General features: G+C 36.3%; 1 protein-coding gene across 6 annotated transcripts in view; it reads left to right on the top strand.

The window, feature by feature from the left end:
• The window catches only part of NPAS3 (neuronal PAS domain protein 3), a gene marked incomplete at its 3' end in the record, with an annotated part of 626,985 nt that overhangs the window by 297,457 nt on the left and 310,677 nt on the right, over positions 1-18,851 (top strand). For 4 of the 6 annotated variants that reach the window (XM_082000664.1, XM_082000662.1, XM_082000660.1 and 1 more), the window contains one exon: positions 14,333-14,415. In XM_082000664.1, coding sequence (XP_081856790.1) covers positions 14,333-14,415 — 83 coding nt within the window. The remainder of the gene's footprint in view (positions 1-14,332; positions 14,416-18,851) is intronic. The other 2 variants (XM_082000663.1, XM_082000661.1) reach the window with 1 other exon arrangement.

The following is an 18,851-nucleotide window of genomic DNA, read 5'->3' as shown; positions in this document are numbered from 1 at the left end:
CAACACAGCTTTAGGTCCTCTGATCATAATGAACTTCTTTCTCCTAAAGAACTTCCGTGTGCTTGAAAGTGCCAATTCAAATCAGCTAGTGTGAAATAGGAAAATTAAAGGAAGAAAGAAGAAAATGTGGAAAGAAAAGATGAGGTAGTGTAAAAGAGGAAAATATAAGATGGAAAAAGGGTGTGCTCAGTCCTTTCCAGGATTGTTTGTACAATGGGTTTTCCTTCATTAACTTTTAACAAATTAATTAAGAATTTCTTCTTATCTATTAATTATCAATTTTATCTTGCTTCTTGGGAAAGTTTCATAGCCTTTTTAAGTACAGCTAGACCTTTATCAGTGGCCACATTAACCCATTTACAGCTAGTCCACATTTGCCTACATTGTGACTGTAAAGACATGCCCTTAGCCCAGTGCAAGGTATTATGTGCCAGTGGTTCAAAGGGGTGTTTGAATCCCACAGAACAAATGGATTAGCAACACAGGTGTGTTGTATATGCAGCTCAGAGTGCAGCTGAGTCCCTGTTGCCTTGTTAGCCTTGTCAGCAATACTCAAGTGGCCATCTGAAGAGTCAACTAACTAGTGAAGTTAAAACATCCCCTCAGTAGAGCCAGGGGCTTCTGTTTGAGAACAGAGTTGAGGTACAAGCCAGCAGGAGCTGCACCTTGAGCTAACACTGCAGTGGAGACCACTTCTTTGCTTCATGCAGCTTTTGGGAGGGTTGTAAACAAGGTACAACTTTAAAATTCTGTTTAGATTATGCCTAATTCTTCCTTTCAGTTTACATTCTTCAATTTTTTTTCTTTATTACAAGTGTTTTGATTTTCAGTCTATTCTTTCTGCTATCCACTTTTCCTTTTATCTATAAAGAAGTCACAACTGTTCTTCTGAAGTTATCACTCACCAAAATAAGCCTTTCTCTTCAGAAGACATCTGTCCATGAGCTCTCACAGCAATGTCTGTCTTTTCCTCTTCCAGCCATGTAGGTGCCTCTTCGTTCCTCAGATTGCTCTTCCCCTTTAGAAGAAGGGGTCACTATTATGTGAGAATTATTTTCAGAGAAGTTTGAAACAGAATTTTTCAGTGATACTTTTGGAAAAGTTGTGTCGGTTTTGCCCAACAGTTGATTTTTTCTAGTGCATTCTCCACCTTATTTGTGGAAAGAAGTAGAATATATCTTGCAATAATACTGCATTTGCAAGGCAAAGCCTTTGTGTTAAAGGACTTGTTTGTCAGTGTTCACAGAAAATAACTTACTGCATTTCTGACTTGTCCTCCTACAACATTGTTGAGTGGAAATGTATTTTTGCAAGTAAATTTCTCAAATTTTCAGGTATTATTATCAAAATAAGATGATGTTGGATGTCCAGCAGACAATTTAAAATAATCCAACATGCCCTTAAGCTAGCACATTCATAACGAAAAGTGTCAGAATACAAACTGTCTTCCAATAGAATACTAAAAGAAATAAGAAAAATAGATAAACAGTGTCAGGTGTTACTCATTAGTTTTTCTGCAGGATGTATAAAGGTTGTGAGTGACAAGAGAGAAAAAAAAGGAAGTGTGTTCTGTGTTGGGTTTGAGTAGTCTTCATTCAACTCTCTCTTTATATTTTAGTTTAAGTATCATATTGTATTATACCCTGAAGAAAGTCTTTTCCATTTAAATTAATGAGCTTCAGTTACAAATTACATAGTTATGAAAATCTAGTTCTTCAGCTGGACTGAGGCATCACAAGAAATAGTATGTATAAGAATTAAAAGGCGATGTTGGAATGCAACAAAATATGAACAGAATTTCAAGGACATTATTTCAGTAAAATCTCAGCTCACAGACTACTGAGCTGTTGTAACAAGCAAATTATTTCTCTTCATAGCAAATGCATACATGTATTACCTTAGGTTTGGTGGGTGTATAATAAAATGTAATTGTTGAGAAACTATTGAAATGCAATACATTATCAGCATAATTGTAAAGCTCTTAAGGAAAAAAAAAAAGAGGGGATATATTTATCAGTGCTCATAGAAAGTGAGAAAGAGCTGATTTAAAGACTTAAAGTGTTATCTTGCAAAACAAAACTTTGCCCCCAAAGTTGAGGTAACCATCTGTGTCTATGTCTGATTCAAGTACTGTGTGGGGAATGAATTCTGATGCCTTTAAGTTCATTTGCTAAAGAATACCAAAATATATGGCTAGAATAACCCACTGAACTTTGATGGTTAAGGTGTTCAAGTTATATTTTGAACTGTGAATGCCACACTTCTTGTCTTACAGTGGGCCAGGCTTGACTTTTTCAGGTAGCAGGTGTAAATCTTAGCTATGAAATAATCAAATAAAAGGAGTATTTTCCCTCACTGCAGAAAGAATCTTGAGCTAAATTAATTCCTGATGCTAATGAATGCAACTCTGCTGAAGTGAATGTTGTGCCTACACACAACGTTCTCTTTGGCTGTAGAGAATTCGCTTCCTATTTTCTAATTACTAAGCTCTCACTTCCATAACTATTCTGGCTGTCTTCTGATCAAACTTTTTTTATAGTTCCCTGGTAGGCACTCTCCAAAGGTGAAGGAAACTGCACTTTTCTCACATGACTAAAAAGATCCTACCTCATATAAAAGGGGAAACACCAGTCGTGTGCTGGAGCCATTAATAATAATAACTGAAAATATGTTAACTTCTTATTTCTAATCTATTTTCAAGCTTATTCATCATGAACTGTATGAATTCTTTTAACCTTAGCAAAGATTTAAAGACCGTATCACTATTTCAAGTAAAAAGCTATTCTTCTTACTAGTCATTGGATTGTCAAGAGATTATTTCCTTAAAGTCTGCTGAAACAGGCTCTTAAAAATGGTAGTATGCTTTTTTTTTTTTAATATTAAGAACCCAGTCCAAAGTGCTGGAAAGTTTTTTTTTTTTAGCTTTACTTACAGGGGCTTTGGACCAACCAATTACTTTTTTTGTAAGCAGCAGTGCTTTTAAAAACAAGCAGTTCCATTCCCAGTTGTAAGGATTTAACCAGTATTCTGATGTGTATGACCACTTCCCTTGAAGACTGCTTCATTAGGACTTGGGGATTTCAGGTGTAGCTTATGCATGGTCATTTTCCAGACCTCAATAGTTCTGAAATATTATTTTAGCTCTTGTAAAACTTCTTGGTGAAAATGTCTAATTTTTTTTTTTTCTAGTGAAAAATTAAGAATCAGTTGCAATAGATCTTAAGTATTTGTTACAATCCTACTACAGCTGGTCTTGGTAATCTTAAATTTCTTCAGTTATTTTTTGAAATCGCCAAATTCTGAATAGTTGCATAGGACAGTCTCCCTTATGAACAGAGAGAAGCAGCAGCTGGAAGACAAGCAGAAATAATTGACTAGCGGCACAGTTGGTTCTTACCAGAATCCTCAGTTAATGACACAGTTCAGTTTTGGCATCTGATACAGATTTCTTCCCTGAAAATATGGATTGACTGCAAACTTTTACCCAGACTCACTTCATTTATGACTCTTCATTATATCTTTTTCTGACTGCATCACAAAAAGGAAAAAAGGCATGTAGCATACAAACAAATCCACCACCTACACGCACCACTAGTCATAAAATCAAGTCTGTAAAAGCAGTAATGCCCTAAATTCACCTTAGAACCAGAAACAATTCTAAATAGTTCTACGCTTGGATTCAATTCTGTATGTCACCTACTTTGGTAGGATAATTATGCATTAGTCAATAGTCATCTGGTTATGTCATAGCTGGATTTTGTATTCCAGTGGTGAATGTGACTCCTATATTTGCCAGTAGCAATGTTTGATGTATTTTAAAAATTTGTAGTGTTCACTTAACATAAGGGGATCTGTTCTTTTCCAATGTTATTCTTAGCTGGGGAGCTTCCTTTTACTTAGCCTGTGATAGTATGACAGAAAAAATGAGTATGCTAGGTGACCAAAACCTACAACTGCTTACATCATAAGGTGCAGGGTTTTCTTTCGCCTTTGCTACCATACAGTGTTCCACAGCCCTTGTTAGGAATTTAAATGAGTGTATCAAATGTGAAATTTGTCATCTTTTTGGTGTCTGATACTAAATGTTGATCGTATTACCTACTTCAGTAACATCTAAAGCTGTTAGTTTCTAAAATTACATTCTACTTGCTGTCAGAAGAGGTTATATGTATTTCTTAAGAAAATTCAGTGGGCAGCTGTAACCACATAGCGAATGGTTGGCTTCCTGTGCAGACAGTTGTGAAATGCCTAGCCTTAGCATCACAGCTGGCAGCGATAGCATAACCCTCGTAGCATACAGTATCTTAGGCCAGTAACAATTAAGTATTTAAATCTTCAAGTACGGTGGATATATCAATAAAAGTCCACATCTGTTACTCCACCAATAGTAATGAGAAGCTAATGGAAAGAATACTAGTTGTGAAGCATCTTATTATTTGTTCTCCTTACTCGTTTACTTTTTTGTTACCACAGATGAAATACGTAATTTTTGTCTGTCAGGAGTTGCGTTCTTCCACTGCGCAATGAAAAACATTAAGTTTGTCCATGAAATGATGCAGTGAGCCAAACAAAATAGAGGGGGAAGTAAGGAAGGAAAAGAGGGCTATGCAAGAAAGCAAACCTCTGTATAGGAGGGTCTAGTTAGGGGAAGCTGGATGTGTTTCAGTGTTAGTAAAAACAGGGAGGATGTGTATCACAGCTTGCACATTTGCAACACACCACTGTCTAAGGCATAAAAAGGCGATTGTATTGGCTCTAAGGAGGAGCAGCTTGCCTGTTTTTTTCACAGAAGATCCTGAAATAACACCGCCAAGATTTAAGGCAACAAAAAAAGGGGGGACATAACAAAGCAAGGTTTCTCCTTCTTGACTTTCAGAAATATATTATACCTTGCTTCATGTAGATCGAACAGCTTTTGGTCCCCTTGACATACTAGTGGCATATGAAAGCCCTGTGGATGGATGGAGCGTTAGATTGGAAGTAATAAGGTTGTGCCTGACTTACCTCCGCATTTGTAGCAGATGTTACAAATGTCATAACATGAACCTTTGGGATCAGACTGGAAAAAAAAGCAAGGCAACAGATGTAGGCCTCTTAGTTTTACCAGCAAGTATAGTCTGACACTATATAACACTGTTCTGACTTGATGTTAATACCCTGTCCTCCTCCTGAGAACAGAATCAGTGACACTAACCATTTCTGTAGCATTGAAGCTGGAAAGAGGTGACAGCAGTTTTCTTCCCAGAGGAATTTTAATACTAGTTTAAAAATAAGACAATAGAACTATTACTCCAATAAGTGTGTTATTGTTATATCTGAGTAAGTAGTCCATACATCTCACTCATTTGCGGGGGGGAACTGAATTTTAAGGAATTTCTATCAACTGTATGAGGTTTAAGAAGGCCAAGTGCTGGGTCCTGCACTTGGGTCACAACAACCCCATGCAACACTACAGGCTTGGGGAGGAGTGGCTGGAGAGCAGCCCAGCGGAAAGGGACCTGGGGGTGCTGGTTGACAGCTGGCTGAACATGAGCCGGCAGTGTGCCCAGGTGGCCAAGAATGCCAACAGTATCCTGACTTGTATCAGCATGGCCAGCAGGAGTAGGGAAGTGGTCGTCCCCCTGTACTCGGCACTGGTGAGGCCGCACCTTGAATACTGTGTTTAGTTTTGGGTCCTTCCCTACAAGAAGGACATTGAGTTACTGGAGCGTGTCCAAAGAAGGACAATGAAGCTGGTGAGGGATCTGGAGAACAAGTTGTACGAGGAGTGGCTGAGGGAACTGGGGTTGTTTAGTCTGGAAAAGAGGAGGCTGAGGAGACCTTATCGCTCTCTACAGCTACCTGAAAGGGGGCTGTGGTGGTGTGGGTGTTGGTCTCTTCTCTGAAGTAACTAGCGATAGGATGAGAGGAAATGGCCTGAAGTTGCGCCAGGGGAGGTTTAGATTGGATATTAGGAAAAATTTCTTCACCGAGAGAGTGGTCAAGCGTTGGAACAGGCTGCCCAGGGAGATGGTGGAGTCACCGTCACTGGAAGTGTTCAAAAAACATGTGGATGTGGTGCTTCAGGACATGGTTTAAGGGGCATGGTGGTGTTGGGTTAACGGTTGGACTTGATGATTTCAAAGGTCCTTTCCAACCTTAATGATTCTGTGATTCTTCATGCTATCATAATGTTTATGCATTTTTCCGCTGGTAGCGCCAAATCTTGCAGGGTAGACGTTTATCTAAAATGCTGCTAAATTCCTCAGTTTTTAAGTCCTCAATTCACCCCACCTTTGTGTGTTCCTCTCCCTTGTCTCACACATCTGTCTCTAATTTGCCTCTCTCTCTTCCATACTTCTGTAGGCTTAATTTACCATCTCTTTACAGCAATTGGATTTCCTGGGAAGCTCCTATCTCACTTTAATTATTGAACCAAATTTTATTAAAGTTTCACTAATACCTAAAGCATGTTTTACTTGCAGCTGTCTCCACCAACGCTTTCTCAGCTATCCCATCTAATTTTCTGACAGTTTTCAAAACATTTTTGTGCTTCTTTTTACATTGCCCCTCACTTGTGACTTATCTTCTCTGGACTGAAATGTAAAGCCATTTTTCTCTCTTCTTTAAGACTGCTGCCATCTAATAATATTGTCATACCGTTGAAGAATAAGTGGAGTTACCTGCTTCTTATATTTATCTATATGTGAGAGTGCAATTTAAGTGAACAGTCTTTATTAAAACCACAGTAGTTATTCTTACATTCTGTGTAAATTCTTTCTTCTCCTAGATTTTTGGGAGCAAAAGGCAGTGTTGTAAATATCTGTAAAATAACCAGTATAAAGCGAGTTTGATTCTGGGAGGTAGCTCTAATTCAGTTGTATCAGAGACAATAGTCCCTCTCTTCCATGTCACAGTGCATTTTGCTGCCTTACAGAGAAGCTAATGGCCAGAGTGAATGTTAATATTTACCCTTAATTGTTTTATGGGTGGTGCAGTTCTTTTACTTCTCCTGTTATGGATTTTAATGGAAATTGTGTTCTTTACTTTCTGCATTGTCCTCTAAATGGTGGAGGCTGCATGAAGTTACTCCTTCTCCTGTTTCTCAGGAGTTTTGGCCAATGTTCCTGTATTTGATGGGAGGGGAAGAAAATTAATGCAGGAGTGCAGTCCCTTGTATTTTTTCCCCTGTGCTTCAATTTAAAGCAGTGGTGATTCTCTCTGCCACATCACTCCCTCAGGTGCTGCCATTCTTGAACCAGAGGCTTAGCCCTCTCCCTGAAGAATTTCATTGTCAAGGAGAAGAGTGGGGGTTCTCCCATGAAGAATTTTAATCACCCTGTCTGTAGCCCTTTTGAAGGAGGCACAATAGTTCCTATAGTAACTACTACAGTGTGGGAGAAAGGCCAATGCTCCCTCCCCAGCCACAGATGGAGAACTCTTTGCTTAGATGACTGGAAATTCTTGCACAGCAAAGACTTCATCCTTCACAGTGAAAAGAAAAATCTCTGATATAAACTCTTAAAATGTACAAGTAAGTGCTAATTAAGAAACAGAAAATTTAGCTGACTTATCAAGTAGAGAACATGAAAACCTCAAAAATACTTATTTTTAAGGTGTGTTTAACTTTCATTCTTGGGGTTTTTAATTTTAAGAAGTTCAGAAAAGAATAAAGAGACGTTTAGGACCTAAGAAATCTTGTTGCCTCCTCCTACCCACCCTACCCCCACTCCCCAAAGAACAAATCCTGTGGGAAGGAGCAGACCTATAAACCAGATGAAAATAATTGGGAAAGGAAAAGGAACAGGCTCATAAAATAGATGAAAACTTACGCTAAGACAGCTACTTACCTAGTTTCTTTTTTCCATTCACTTTGAATCTTTTTTAAAGGGAGGACATATGATGTGTCTTCAAATCTGTTAATTCCAGTCCAATTACCAAGTGACATAGTACTTTCTGCTTTTTTTGACAACATTTTAATTTGTTCAGTTTTAAGTTACTGAAACTAAAAAGGTATTAAAAAAAAGTTTAAAACTATTAAGGAACTTGAATTTGAAAAGCAAATTTTACTAAAAATTCTTTTAATTCCTGGAGCTTCTGATGGAGCATCATAGATAAACTACTGGCAATGATAGAACACACTTTTATCGTTACATAACAGTTTCTTTAATTAACCAGTACACTCTTGATAACTACTTAGTTATTCCATAGAAAGTTTTGGTTTACTTTCTCAACCATGGATTCCCCAGTAATTAATACATGCTCTGTACCAGTGACTGGAAGATGGACATTTAGAATAATAGGCATTTGTGTACACAAAAAGTAGATTTGAAATGCCATTGTTAGCTTTGTAAGTTGATTATCATATATTGCATTATGCATCTTACATGTAGTCCTTTGTGACAAATTTGTTCTGATACTTTATTGCTGTGATACTTGGTTGGTAATGGCACAGCATTAATGATTCCCATAGCTTTACTAAACCAAGATAAAATACCTTTCCACATGTGTTGCGACTCCATCTGAGATTTATTTCTTCTTCCCATCTGTGAAGGTGGATGAGAGACCTAAATTTTGGATCTTAGCATGGCTTATGATGAGGTAGACTGGTGACATCATTTCATTTCTTTGGATACCCTTTCCAAATCAGAGGGCAACATCTCTGCTTACATCATGCTGGTTGCCTATCATTCATCTGAATACATATCATCTATGCCTTATGTCCTCAACATATGTGTTAGGCAGAGGAGTTCACTCTAGCTGGAGGTTTCTTTCAAAACTTGGAATCAGTCATAAATGGGATAGCAAAGAACAATCAATGGAGGAAAAACATATCCATCACAAGGAATTAAATACGAAGTAAAAGAATTCATTAAAAAAAAGCTTTTGTGGGTTAACATACATAAATACTGACCTCTCTTTCTAAGCCTAATATTGGTTATGCTTTGTCCTTCCCTGACATTGCATCTTCTAGTTTAACCTCTCAGTTAGTGTCCCTGTCTTTTCTAAAACACAGTTTTTAAGCATTTCCAAATTACTTTTTATGTCTCCTAGGAAAGCCGCAAGGTTTTAAGATGACATCTCACCTCCATTTGTAAAACCACCCTGATTATCACATTCACCTGCATTGTTCTTTCGTGAGCATTTAGGGTTGTTCCTAGAAATAACACAAGATAAATTTTCATGTAAAATCTACTTCAGACCAAGGCAAATGTATTAGAAATTGTATTGTAATTTCTATAGACCTTTTTTCTACTTTGAAACAAAAAATGTTAAACTCTGGAAAAGAATACTTAAAAGATTATAGCCACACTCATGCTGTGAACTGCTTTGCACATACAGTCATCTGAGACAATTCAGACAACTCTTCTTCCTATGCTTTCTCATCTGAAATTATAATGTATTTTGTTCATACCTATGGGGAGAAATACTAGCCAAACCTATGTGAAGCTTCTATGCAATTAGCCTGATATGGTTACATTTTTTTTTAAAAAAATTGATAATGTTCTTTTTGGTGGGGTATTTATAAACTTTGATATTTATGTAGATCTGCTCAGGCTTTGATAATTAAAGTCTGACTTTACTGGCAGTCATAATTAGAGTGCTTCAAGATCCAAAAAGTGAAACGTGGGCTCTGGTTTTTTGTAATTCTTCAGACAGATTATCTAAAAAGGTGTAGCAGGATGGCTCTATGTCCACCTCTGCTTCCAAGCATACAGAAAGGTGCTGCTCAGAAAAGTCAACGAAGTGAAATACAAAAATAAAATACAAAAATAAGGATTTTTGAGGCTAATTGAGAAAAAGCCTTTATACATAAATAATAGTTCAGGAAAATTAATTAAAAAGTGCAGTATAGTTTTAAAAACTAGTTTTTAAAACTATTAGCGAAACAACAGAATTTAAAAACTCTTCGTCTGAATTTTACCAGACTTCCCACAAAACCAATTTATGTCAAAAGATGGCATGCAAAGTCTCACAAAAGTGTTTTATTTGGAGCTGATTATTGTGCTGGTGATATGTGCTTTCACTCCTAGTGTTCAAGGAATACTGCTTCTGCTTAATTAGAACTCTGTCTTCAGTAGTAGAAAGTCACAGTGAACATCAGTCTTTGGTCATTCTGTGCTCCAGTAGCTTAGAAGTGAGTTTAAGAGGAAATCCTCTCTCTTCAGGATGCATGGAAATCTTTGTTAGGCAGTCTACATTTTTCTTTTCCATAGTTTCCCACTCTTCCTAGCACAATTGTGAATGCTCTTGAGATTGCATTAAGCATGCTTAGACTGCCCCCAAGACACACTGAAAGGGATGTGGTTCTTCCTTCACCTCATGCATAGACAGATTAGTCATTGAGGGAGGAAATTTAAAGAGGAATTAGTGAGCAGTTAGAATTTTTTCCTTGTTAATAGCTTGTTATGGAATAATCCTATGCCAGGAGTAGACATGTCAGTCTGGATAGTAAAAGTCATGGTCTAATGCTATGGAAAGTAAAATATTTTAATAGACAGATTCTTCTGCTCCAGCACTACAAAGTGCATGTGTGAAAACAATCTTTCTATCTTCTTGTCACTATTAACAGTCAATATTTAATACAAATATTGGTTCAGTCAACTTTTTGATTAACCACAAGAATTGTGCATTCAAACCTTAAACTTTGTCAATTAAATGTAGGTGGTACAAAATACGACCACATGTGAAAAAGCCTGTTTAGAGATATTTGTTCATACCACTAAAACAGGAGAAGCTTGGAAGAAGAGTTTCACCTGCATTTGGAACTTGTTCCCTTTGTGACTCCTGTTGCAGTTTGGTACACATGCTTTAGCCTTCTCCACATCCTAATTTCCCCTACTTCCTGTTACTCAAAAGAAGAAATTTATTTCATGCATGCAGTATTTTGTTTCTGTAAAGAGTCTGCATTTAAAACAGTATCCATATTTTTAAAAAATGTGTGCATCCACATCTTTAGGTCTGCAAAGGTTGTTGAGCAACTTTGATTTACAGATGTTGTGATATAAATCCTAAATCCCTTGCTTTCCAAGATTTCTGTGGGCAGCTGAGCTGTGGCTGCTGATGGTTCCATCCACAGGGTGAGAGATTCAGAGATGACTGGCTGTGGCTTGTGTGATGGAAGCCAGTTTAGTATTTCTAGTTTACGTTTTGAAATTTGGGGGTAAAATAAGACCGTGGCCTGCTTTTTAATCCAGCTGTTTTCTGTGTCTTCCGTTCATCTATTGTCATGCCAACAATCCATTCAGTACAAATAAGAGGCTTTGTGCTGTGATTGGACTGAGATTGCTTTTGAAAAGTATCAATGTGGTATGCATTTGTATACCCCAAATAGTATATTTCTTCTGATGCAAATAGGGATCAAAAAACCTTGAAAGCCCAAGTAAAATAATGAGGCAATGAAGTCAGAAGATCAAATAAACTAAGTTTGTTTCCCTTGTTCTGTATTTATCTCAGTATTCTTGTCTCATTCCTCAAAATGTGAAGAATGATAGTTAGGCAAATGAATGAAATACAGAAATTGCATATTTAACATCTATTCACTTACCAAAGAAGAGTCTCACTATGGCTACCAGAGACATAATGGTTTTCTGCGTAACATATTTATGCTGGTTGTAAAATTAGGAACTGTCATTACAACCCCACATCACCTGCGTTAAGTGCAAGACACAAATCCAAGAGTTCTACTGCTATAAACGTGTCAGTGAACTGAATAGCAGGGAGTACTACAAGATGTTTGTCTACATGTATACCAGACACAAGGATGCACGCATCAGTAGAGGATTTAATTGACAAATTTTAAAGCTAAGATCTATCCCGCTCATGTTTTCTAGTTAACTTACTGACCAACGTGTTTTCATTTGAGTTATAGAACTGAGAGTGTCCCAAGTGGGAAGAACTGATGACTTGCCTGTAAATATCATATAGAGTTAAAGATACTGTTTTAAAAAGTGTTGCACTGTCTTCATGCACTTTATTCAAGTTGTGATACCCACATGCTAAACAACCTGTCATTAACAGTTAACATCATGGAACTGGATTCAATATGTAATGGATACACTTTAAAATGCTAGAGGATTGTAAAGGAAGAGTTTTGGAAGGCAAATTCCGAATGGTGATGTGTTCAGACAATGTGTGGAAGATATAACACAGTCTAGATGGAAGAATGAATGGACCTAAAGGACTTGATGATCTTAAAGGTCTTTTCCAACATTAGTGATTCTGTGATTTCAGGGAGGTTTTGCGGTTTTTCAGGGTTTTTTGCTTTTTGCAATGCTCTTAGGGAGAGTACTATGAAGCAATGCCTAGCAGGCCAAAACTGTGAATTTCCTTTCTGTTTCTGGTAGATTATAAATTAAATGACCATACAAAGCACAGTGCTAACTGATGGCAATCGTAACGGGAATACTGATAATCTTTACAGTGCTATAAATTTTGATTAGTCCCACAACTAAAGCTAATGTTTCTCTCAGAAATACAGGTACAACTCCAGTTTAAGCAAGTGTTTGGTAACATATCTGGAGGCAGAGTAAGGAGAAAAGAAGGATCATCTTTAAGTGTGTCTGCAAAAAGGAAAGTTAAAGGAGTCTTAAGTTGCTAGAAAATTTAATGTGCTTTTATTTTTTTTTCATTAAAGAAGCATTGCTGTTTACAGTAGGCATCACTACAGCTATAGAAAAGATGAGACAATGCAAAGAGAAGCAAAATGTTCAGAATCAGAAGGCTGATATAGAAAAGTAAGACTGAGTACCTAAAACTTTTAAAAGAATAATATTATGCTGACATGTCTGGTCAGTCACTATACTAACTGAAGTTAAAAAACCCACACAAGTATAGCAGTTGATCTATTACCAACTTCAGTTACAGTGTAAAGCAGAAGTCTTGAAGAAGACTTTTCTCTTAAGTTATTAGCACCTATGTCCTTGAATACCTTCAGAGAAAAAAGGACTTAGAAAATACTGGCTCTACAGCAGTCACCATTTGTAATTATGAGCTATTGCCTGAATCTATTAGCTATGAAGACACCTGTTTGCCCAGTATAAATAGCTTAGAATTTCCTGCAAGGAAATTACACGAACCGTCAGTAAGGAATGATATTACATTTTTAGGTCAATATGACTATCATTACTTGGCATTTATCTTTTCTCACTGATATCATGTTTGGCAGCCGGTATCATAGAAGACTAAGAAATTGTTGCTCTGTATTTCGTTTTCATTGGTGTTAAATTAGCCTGTTCAGTAATGGCAGTCATCCATTCTGCTTGTTTTAGTGGATCCTTAGTATTTCGGTTTTTTTATCGTGCATTGTAAAGAGAGCAATAGGTAAAGCTGCACTAGTGTGGTGATGGTTCCAGAGGCATTAGACTCTTTAGTCTTTGGATGTAAATGTTTTTGTACACACTTCAAAAGCCTGCAGAATGAACTTTGCCTCTTCTCTCTGCTATGGACATGCCTGGCTTGGGCACTAAGACAGGAAAGGAGGGGAAGGTTCTTGCAGCCCTGTGCACTCTTCTCCGTGCTCTAGCTTTCTCTGGTCATGTGGCAAAGACAGCCTAGACCTAAGAAGAAATCTCAGCTTGCAGTAGATGCCTACATTTGGTTATACTCAGACTCCATTGCTGGCTTTGTGCTCCTGGCATAGAGAGTTAAAACAAAAACTAGTTTTGTGATTTCTCTGCCTTTTTTGTAGTCGCTACTGCCTTTGAAACATAACTGCCTATTATTCACTTTTCAACTTTATAATTTAAATGTAGGAGCTGAAGTTTCAAGTACCTATTCCAGCAACTAACATGGGTATCTGGGATACTACAGTATTTCCCTGTGCTTAGCAATAACTTCAGTAGCTCAGATGTGTTTACAAATGTTGACTTTTTCATGTTGTATTTACTTAACTTCAGTTTCAAATAAGATTAATAACATTTTCAGATAAATCTCTCATGTCTTCCTAATTCCTGAGTAATATTTATTTCTGATCTGCACATTTCAAAACATTTACATTATGTGTTGCCTCTTTTTCGATAGTATTTTTCACTAAATTCTGCATGCTGTCATCACGGTGTACAAAAAACCCTTCTATGGGGACTTGGGATATATTTGAATAAAAGATTCATTTCCAGAGTTCTTGGACGTTTTAATTGATTTTAAGTCAATTTTTTTAAAAAAATATTATTTTATACTTCAAATTTGAGTCACTGAATGTACCAATTTTATTTACTATATGCAAAGCAAATTTGAAATTAGCACTGGTGTATAAAATGCGAAACATGTTTAAATAATTAATGTCAAGTGGTGTGATCAGGGGTACATTAGAAATGAATGTGCAGACCTTGCAACATAACTGTTTTTTATTCAGTTATAGGTGCCCAGCGCAGGAGAAGTCCCAGTGCCCTTGCCATTGAAGTATTTGAATCACATTTGGGAAGTCATATTTTACAGGTAAAAAAATGGCTTTTCCAAGAAAAATCAAAATAACTAGCTAGTCATATTTCTGCCAATAATTTGAATAGTATTGTTGTCAGCACTTATATTAATGAGATTATTTTTTTTTAAAGCTCTCATTTCCTTCTTTTTAGCAAGCCTGTGATTGCGAGAGTGTTAATGAGAGGGAGGGCAAGTATTATTTAGCTGAATCACAAAATTTTGTTGTTTAGAACTGTGAAGTAGCTGTTTGCTCGCAGAATGCATTTATGTATTTGTGTGTATGTGTGCACAAAACAGTATTTTGCGTTGGTGATTTGATTTGCTTTATCGCACGTATAGATCTAGGGTTACCCCCCCCCCCGCCGACCCCCCCGCTTTGGTTTTCTGAGCATTGCTTTCCTCCCTGATATCCCAGTTGTCACAGTTATATATCACAAATTTGCAACAATCTGCAACGAGAGAAAAAAAAAAAAAAAAAAGAACAGTGGTATGCCTCTTAGGTCTCCTTAGCTGTGAGATAAAAACTAATCTGATATTTGTCAAAGAATTTAGTCACACTGTACAAGTCATTATATTCCAGGAAGATTAAACTGAAAAACAATGACCTGATGGAAACGTTCTCATGCATGCTTTGTTTTGTTAGGGTTACTACGACTATCCTTAGGTTGCAGTAATCAAACGTGGAGCAGAAGCAGTTAGGAACAACATGTGATGTGTTTTGTCAGCAAGGCAAAACCCCAGCACTATGGAAATAAAAACCACGTAGTCTTTTTCTAAGTGCGGCACTGAATAACTGCTCTTATTTAGCAATGTACACAGCTTCTCAGTGCAAATATATTGCTTGGTGTATTATCTTTTGAGAGGTATGAAAGAGGTAAATTAGGATATTATCATGAGAAATATTCCACTTAATTTGAAATGATTGAGAGCTATCTCTCTGTAGTAACTCAGCTGTGGCATTCGAAAGCACTATGGATAATGTCAGATTTTTCACATCTTTATAAAGAAACTAAATGCAGAATAGCAACAAAGATAATTTTAGGACAACGTGAAAACATGGAATTAACTAGTAGAATGAATTTCTCTTTGGAACAAAAATCATGAATGAAGTGATTTACATAGCTGTACACCCTTGGCAGAGGTCTAGGTCAAGTTTTTGATTCTGTAAGCAAATGCTTGTGTTACAGTTACCGTATCAAAGATATCTGCACAACTATCTACACTGCTGTGTTTGCATGTTAGACAGAAACACTGTTATGCTGTCTCATAAGTGTAGCAAAAATGAAGAAATAGCAGTTTTGTGATATTTCAGTTTATGTAATTTGTCGGTGTGGTGTTTTGAATATGTAAACATGTGCTGTATATCCTAAAGCTATGTTTTTTACAATATGAATTATAACAAATATCTAGATAAAACCTCATTGTGACTGATTTATATACACTCCTTAGGTATTAGGTATGACCCTTTATGAATGAAAATGAAAAAACCTAGGTTGGCCACTTTGAAAACTACTTGACATTTGAGTTTTTCACTTACTGCATATTAAAACGGTTAGTGATTTTATTACTTATTCAAGCTAGAGTCCTCTTGTGTTTTTTTCTTTTTTGTACCTATATGTGATAAATTAAGGTGTTTTCAGGCTATAACTTTATCATAGTACTAATAAAAAAGACCTGTATTGCACTTGTACCTATAGGATTTTCAGTCAAAATTACAATCGGCGTCGTATTGAATACCTGTTGAGGTGTGGCTTTTTCAGAGAGGGTGGTGCTTTTACCAAATTACTCCCATTAATCTCTCAATTGATAATATAAAATTCCACTGTGACATTTAAAAGAGAATAGAGTGTTGATGATGGATAGAGGACAAAATTAATTAATAATGGTGGCAAGTTTATCATGACATCTTAAAATCTTGTAATCAACACTTGGCGGGAAAGTCTAGGTGCATTCAGATGCACTACTTTTAACAGATCTGAATGGACCGCAAGGTACTGCCTTGTGTTCCTATAGGTAGAAAGATAATCTCCAGAAGACAAAATGATTTTTAAAACAACAATCGGACAGATTCTGTGGTGGAATACAGTTCTAACAAGTTCTCATTTAGTCTGCTGCTCCTAGTAATGATTTTCAAAGCAATATTGTGAATAAGTATTGTTTGTAAGTGAAGTAAACAACCTTGATGGTACCTTGGGAATACCTGTGTTTGATTTCAGAGTCTGCTATCTGAGGAAGCTGAATTAATAGTTAGTTTGTTTAATGCCTTTTGCTATTAATATTTTGAAGACTGGGTTAAGTGTAAGCTCAGAAATTAAGGAGCCTCTCTAATCCTTCCAATATTTTGATACTTCAAAATTTATTGACAGACACATGAGAAGCATAATACAGTGTGTTTAAAAAAAGTGGATATAGTTTATTTATAGTGATGTTGCAAAAACAGAAATGGAGCTGCATCCTGTGATATTTTACATCTTGATTCTGCAAGCAAGTAGTGTCACTTAGTCATGTCAATACATTTCCAAGCCACAACCGATTACTGTATATCATGCTGAAGAGATTCCCACAGTAGCTTTGAAGCCAGACACTATCCATTGTGTGCTTGTGCGAAAAAAGACACCACAAAACATGAATGCCCAAACACTACTGTACCAGAAACTTCATGTCAGGGCAAGACGTCTTTTAAATATTTTCCAGGTAAAATCACCTGAATGATGAACAGTTGAAATACGTGGAATAGAGAGGCAATAGATATTGGCAATGCAGTAATTAATTTTTGGGAAGATTTTTGTTTTGCCAAGTTGTGTGCTTTATCTTCTACGTTCTTCTTCTGAAAAGTGGTGGTATAGTAAAAATAGACTTCAGTAAAGATACCTTCAGCTCTACATTTCTGTGTATATATTTTATATTTGTTTATTAAATAAGTCCAGTAAAAATATCGTACTGCTGGTACCTGCTATTCAAAAATTTGGATGAAACTGGTAAAAATTAGCAAGAAGATTATAATTTTTTTCAGGGCACCTGGATTTTTTCTGGAACTTCATTGAGAAGGTGTGGAAAAGGGTCAGTAACCCCATATTCTTCATATAATCAGGAATTATCAGGAAATGTAGAACTAAATATAGAGAAAAGGGAAAGTTAGAGAATATATTTGCATATGCAAATTAGCTTAATTGATACTGCTTGCCTCTACAGGGATTTTTCATTACAAACTGGAGTGCTACATTGTTCAGCTCATATTGAGTAATTTAGTAACTAATGAGACCAGTTTGCACTAATTTGCATATGATAAATGAGCTTAATTGCAGTAAATAACTTGGAGGCATAATTACTTAATTTTCCTGTGTTGCATGGCTTTTAAGTTCACGTATGAACAACTCAAGATAATTTTGCATATTTAAATCAGTTGCTTTTAAAATTCTTCAACAAAAAAGAGCACACCTTACAATTTGAACTGTAAAACAATTAAAAGTAAAATGTACAGTATTTTCAAATAAAATTTAATATTTTAAAAAATACATGTTTCTTCCTTTAAAAATATGAATGCCACCTTAAAGAATAAATATTTGGAGTTAAACAACAGTGGAATAGTCTTAAAGTCAGAACAGGACAGAAAGATGGCTTAAGTAATAGTAATAGAACTGTGTATCTGAACGGTAGTGCGTGGTACACTTTTTGTATTCCTGCATACAAGAGTGATAACTTTCATATAATTGCATTCTTTGCTTCAGCAGTGCCTGTTCAACTGTTAAGAAACTGTAACACTTTCATATAGCATTATATTACTGTACACAATAATTTAGGCACTAGTTATCTTAAATTGTCTATACTGTCCTACGTCTACTTAGTTTTGTGTGAAGAAATCCTTAAATTGGAGACATACTGAAGTGTTAGTGCAAGAAAGATGTCTCTTTTTTCCTCTTTTTTTTTTTTTTTTTTTTTGTGGTAGACTTGGTCAATGGTGATCACTGTCATGAATAACCATTGTGATTGAGATTTCTACCATGAGTTTCAAAAAAAACCCAAACCCCCAAAAAACCTAAACCCCAAACCAAAAGCAACATAAGCAAAAGATCCCATTTCATTTGTGCTGTGTCCCTAAAGTTATTGCCTGTTAGATGCTGTTGATAGAATTGAACTACTGAACTAGAAAGGGAAAAAAACTCAAATACCCAACTACCAATCTCATGAACAATTCAGTCCCATAGAGAGATCTGTTGCACCCCCATGATTTACAAGTAGATGACAATCACTGAATTGTCCATCTGTGCCGTAAAGGGGCCCACCTACCTTCCTAGAAGCTTTTCCTAAGACTTATTGGACATTATCTTGGAAATTTTGAGACTTGCATTTCCCTTCTACTTTATATTGTACCTTTTTCTCCCATTAAGAACATATTTTGTGATGAACAAAGGTCTTTGTAATTGCAGTATGAGATTCAATGAGGGGAAAAA

The sequence above is a fragment of the Phaethon aethereus genome, assembly GCF_964289735.1.
Source record: "Phaethon aethereus genome assembly, chromosome: 5".
Classification (NCBI taxonomy): domain Eukaryota; kingdom Metazoa; phylum Chordata; class Aves; order Phaethontiformes; family Phaethontidae; genus Phaethon; species Phaethon aethereus.
This window is presented reverse-complemented; position numbering and strand designations above follow the sequence as displayed.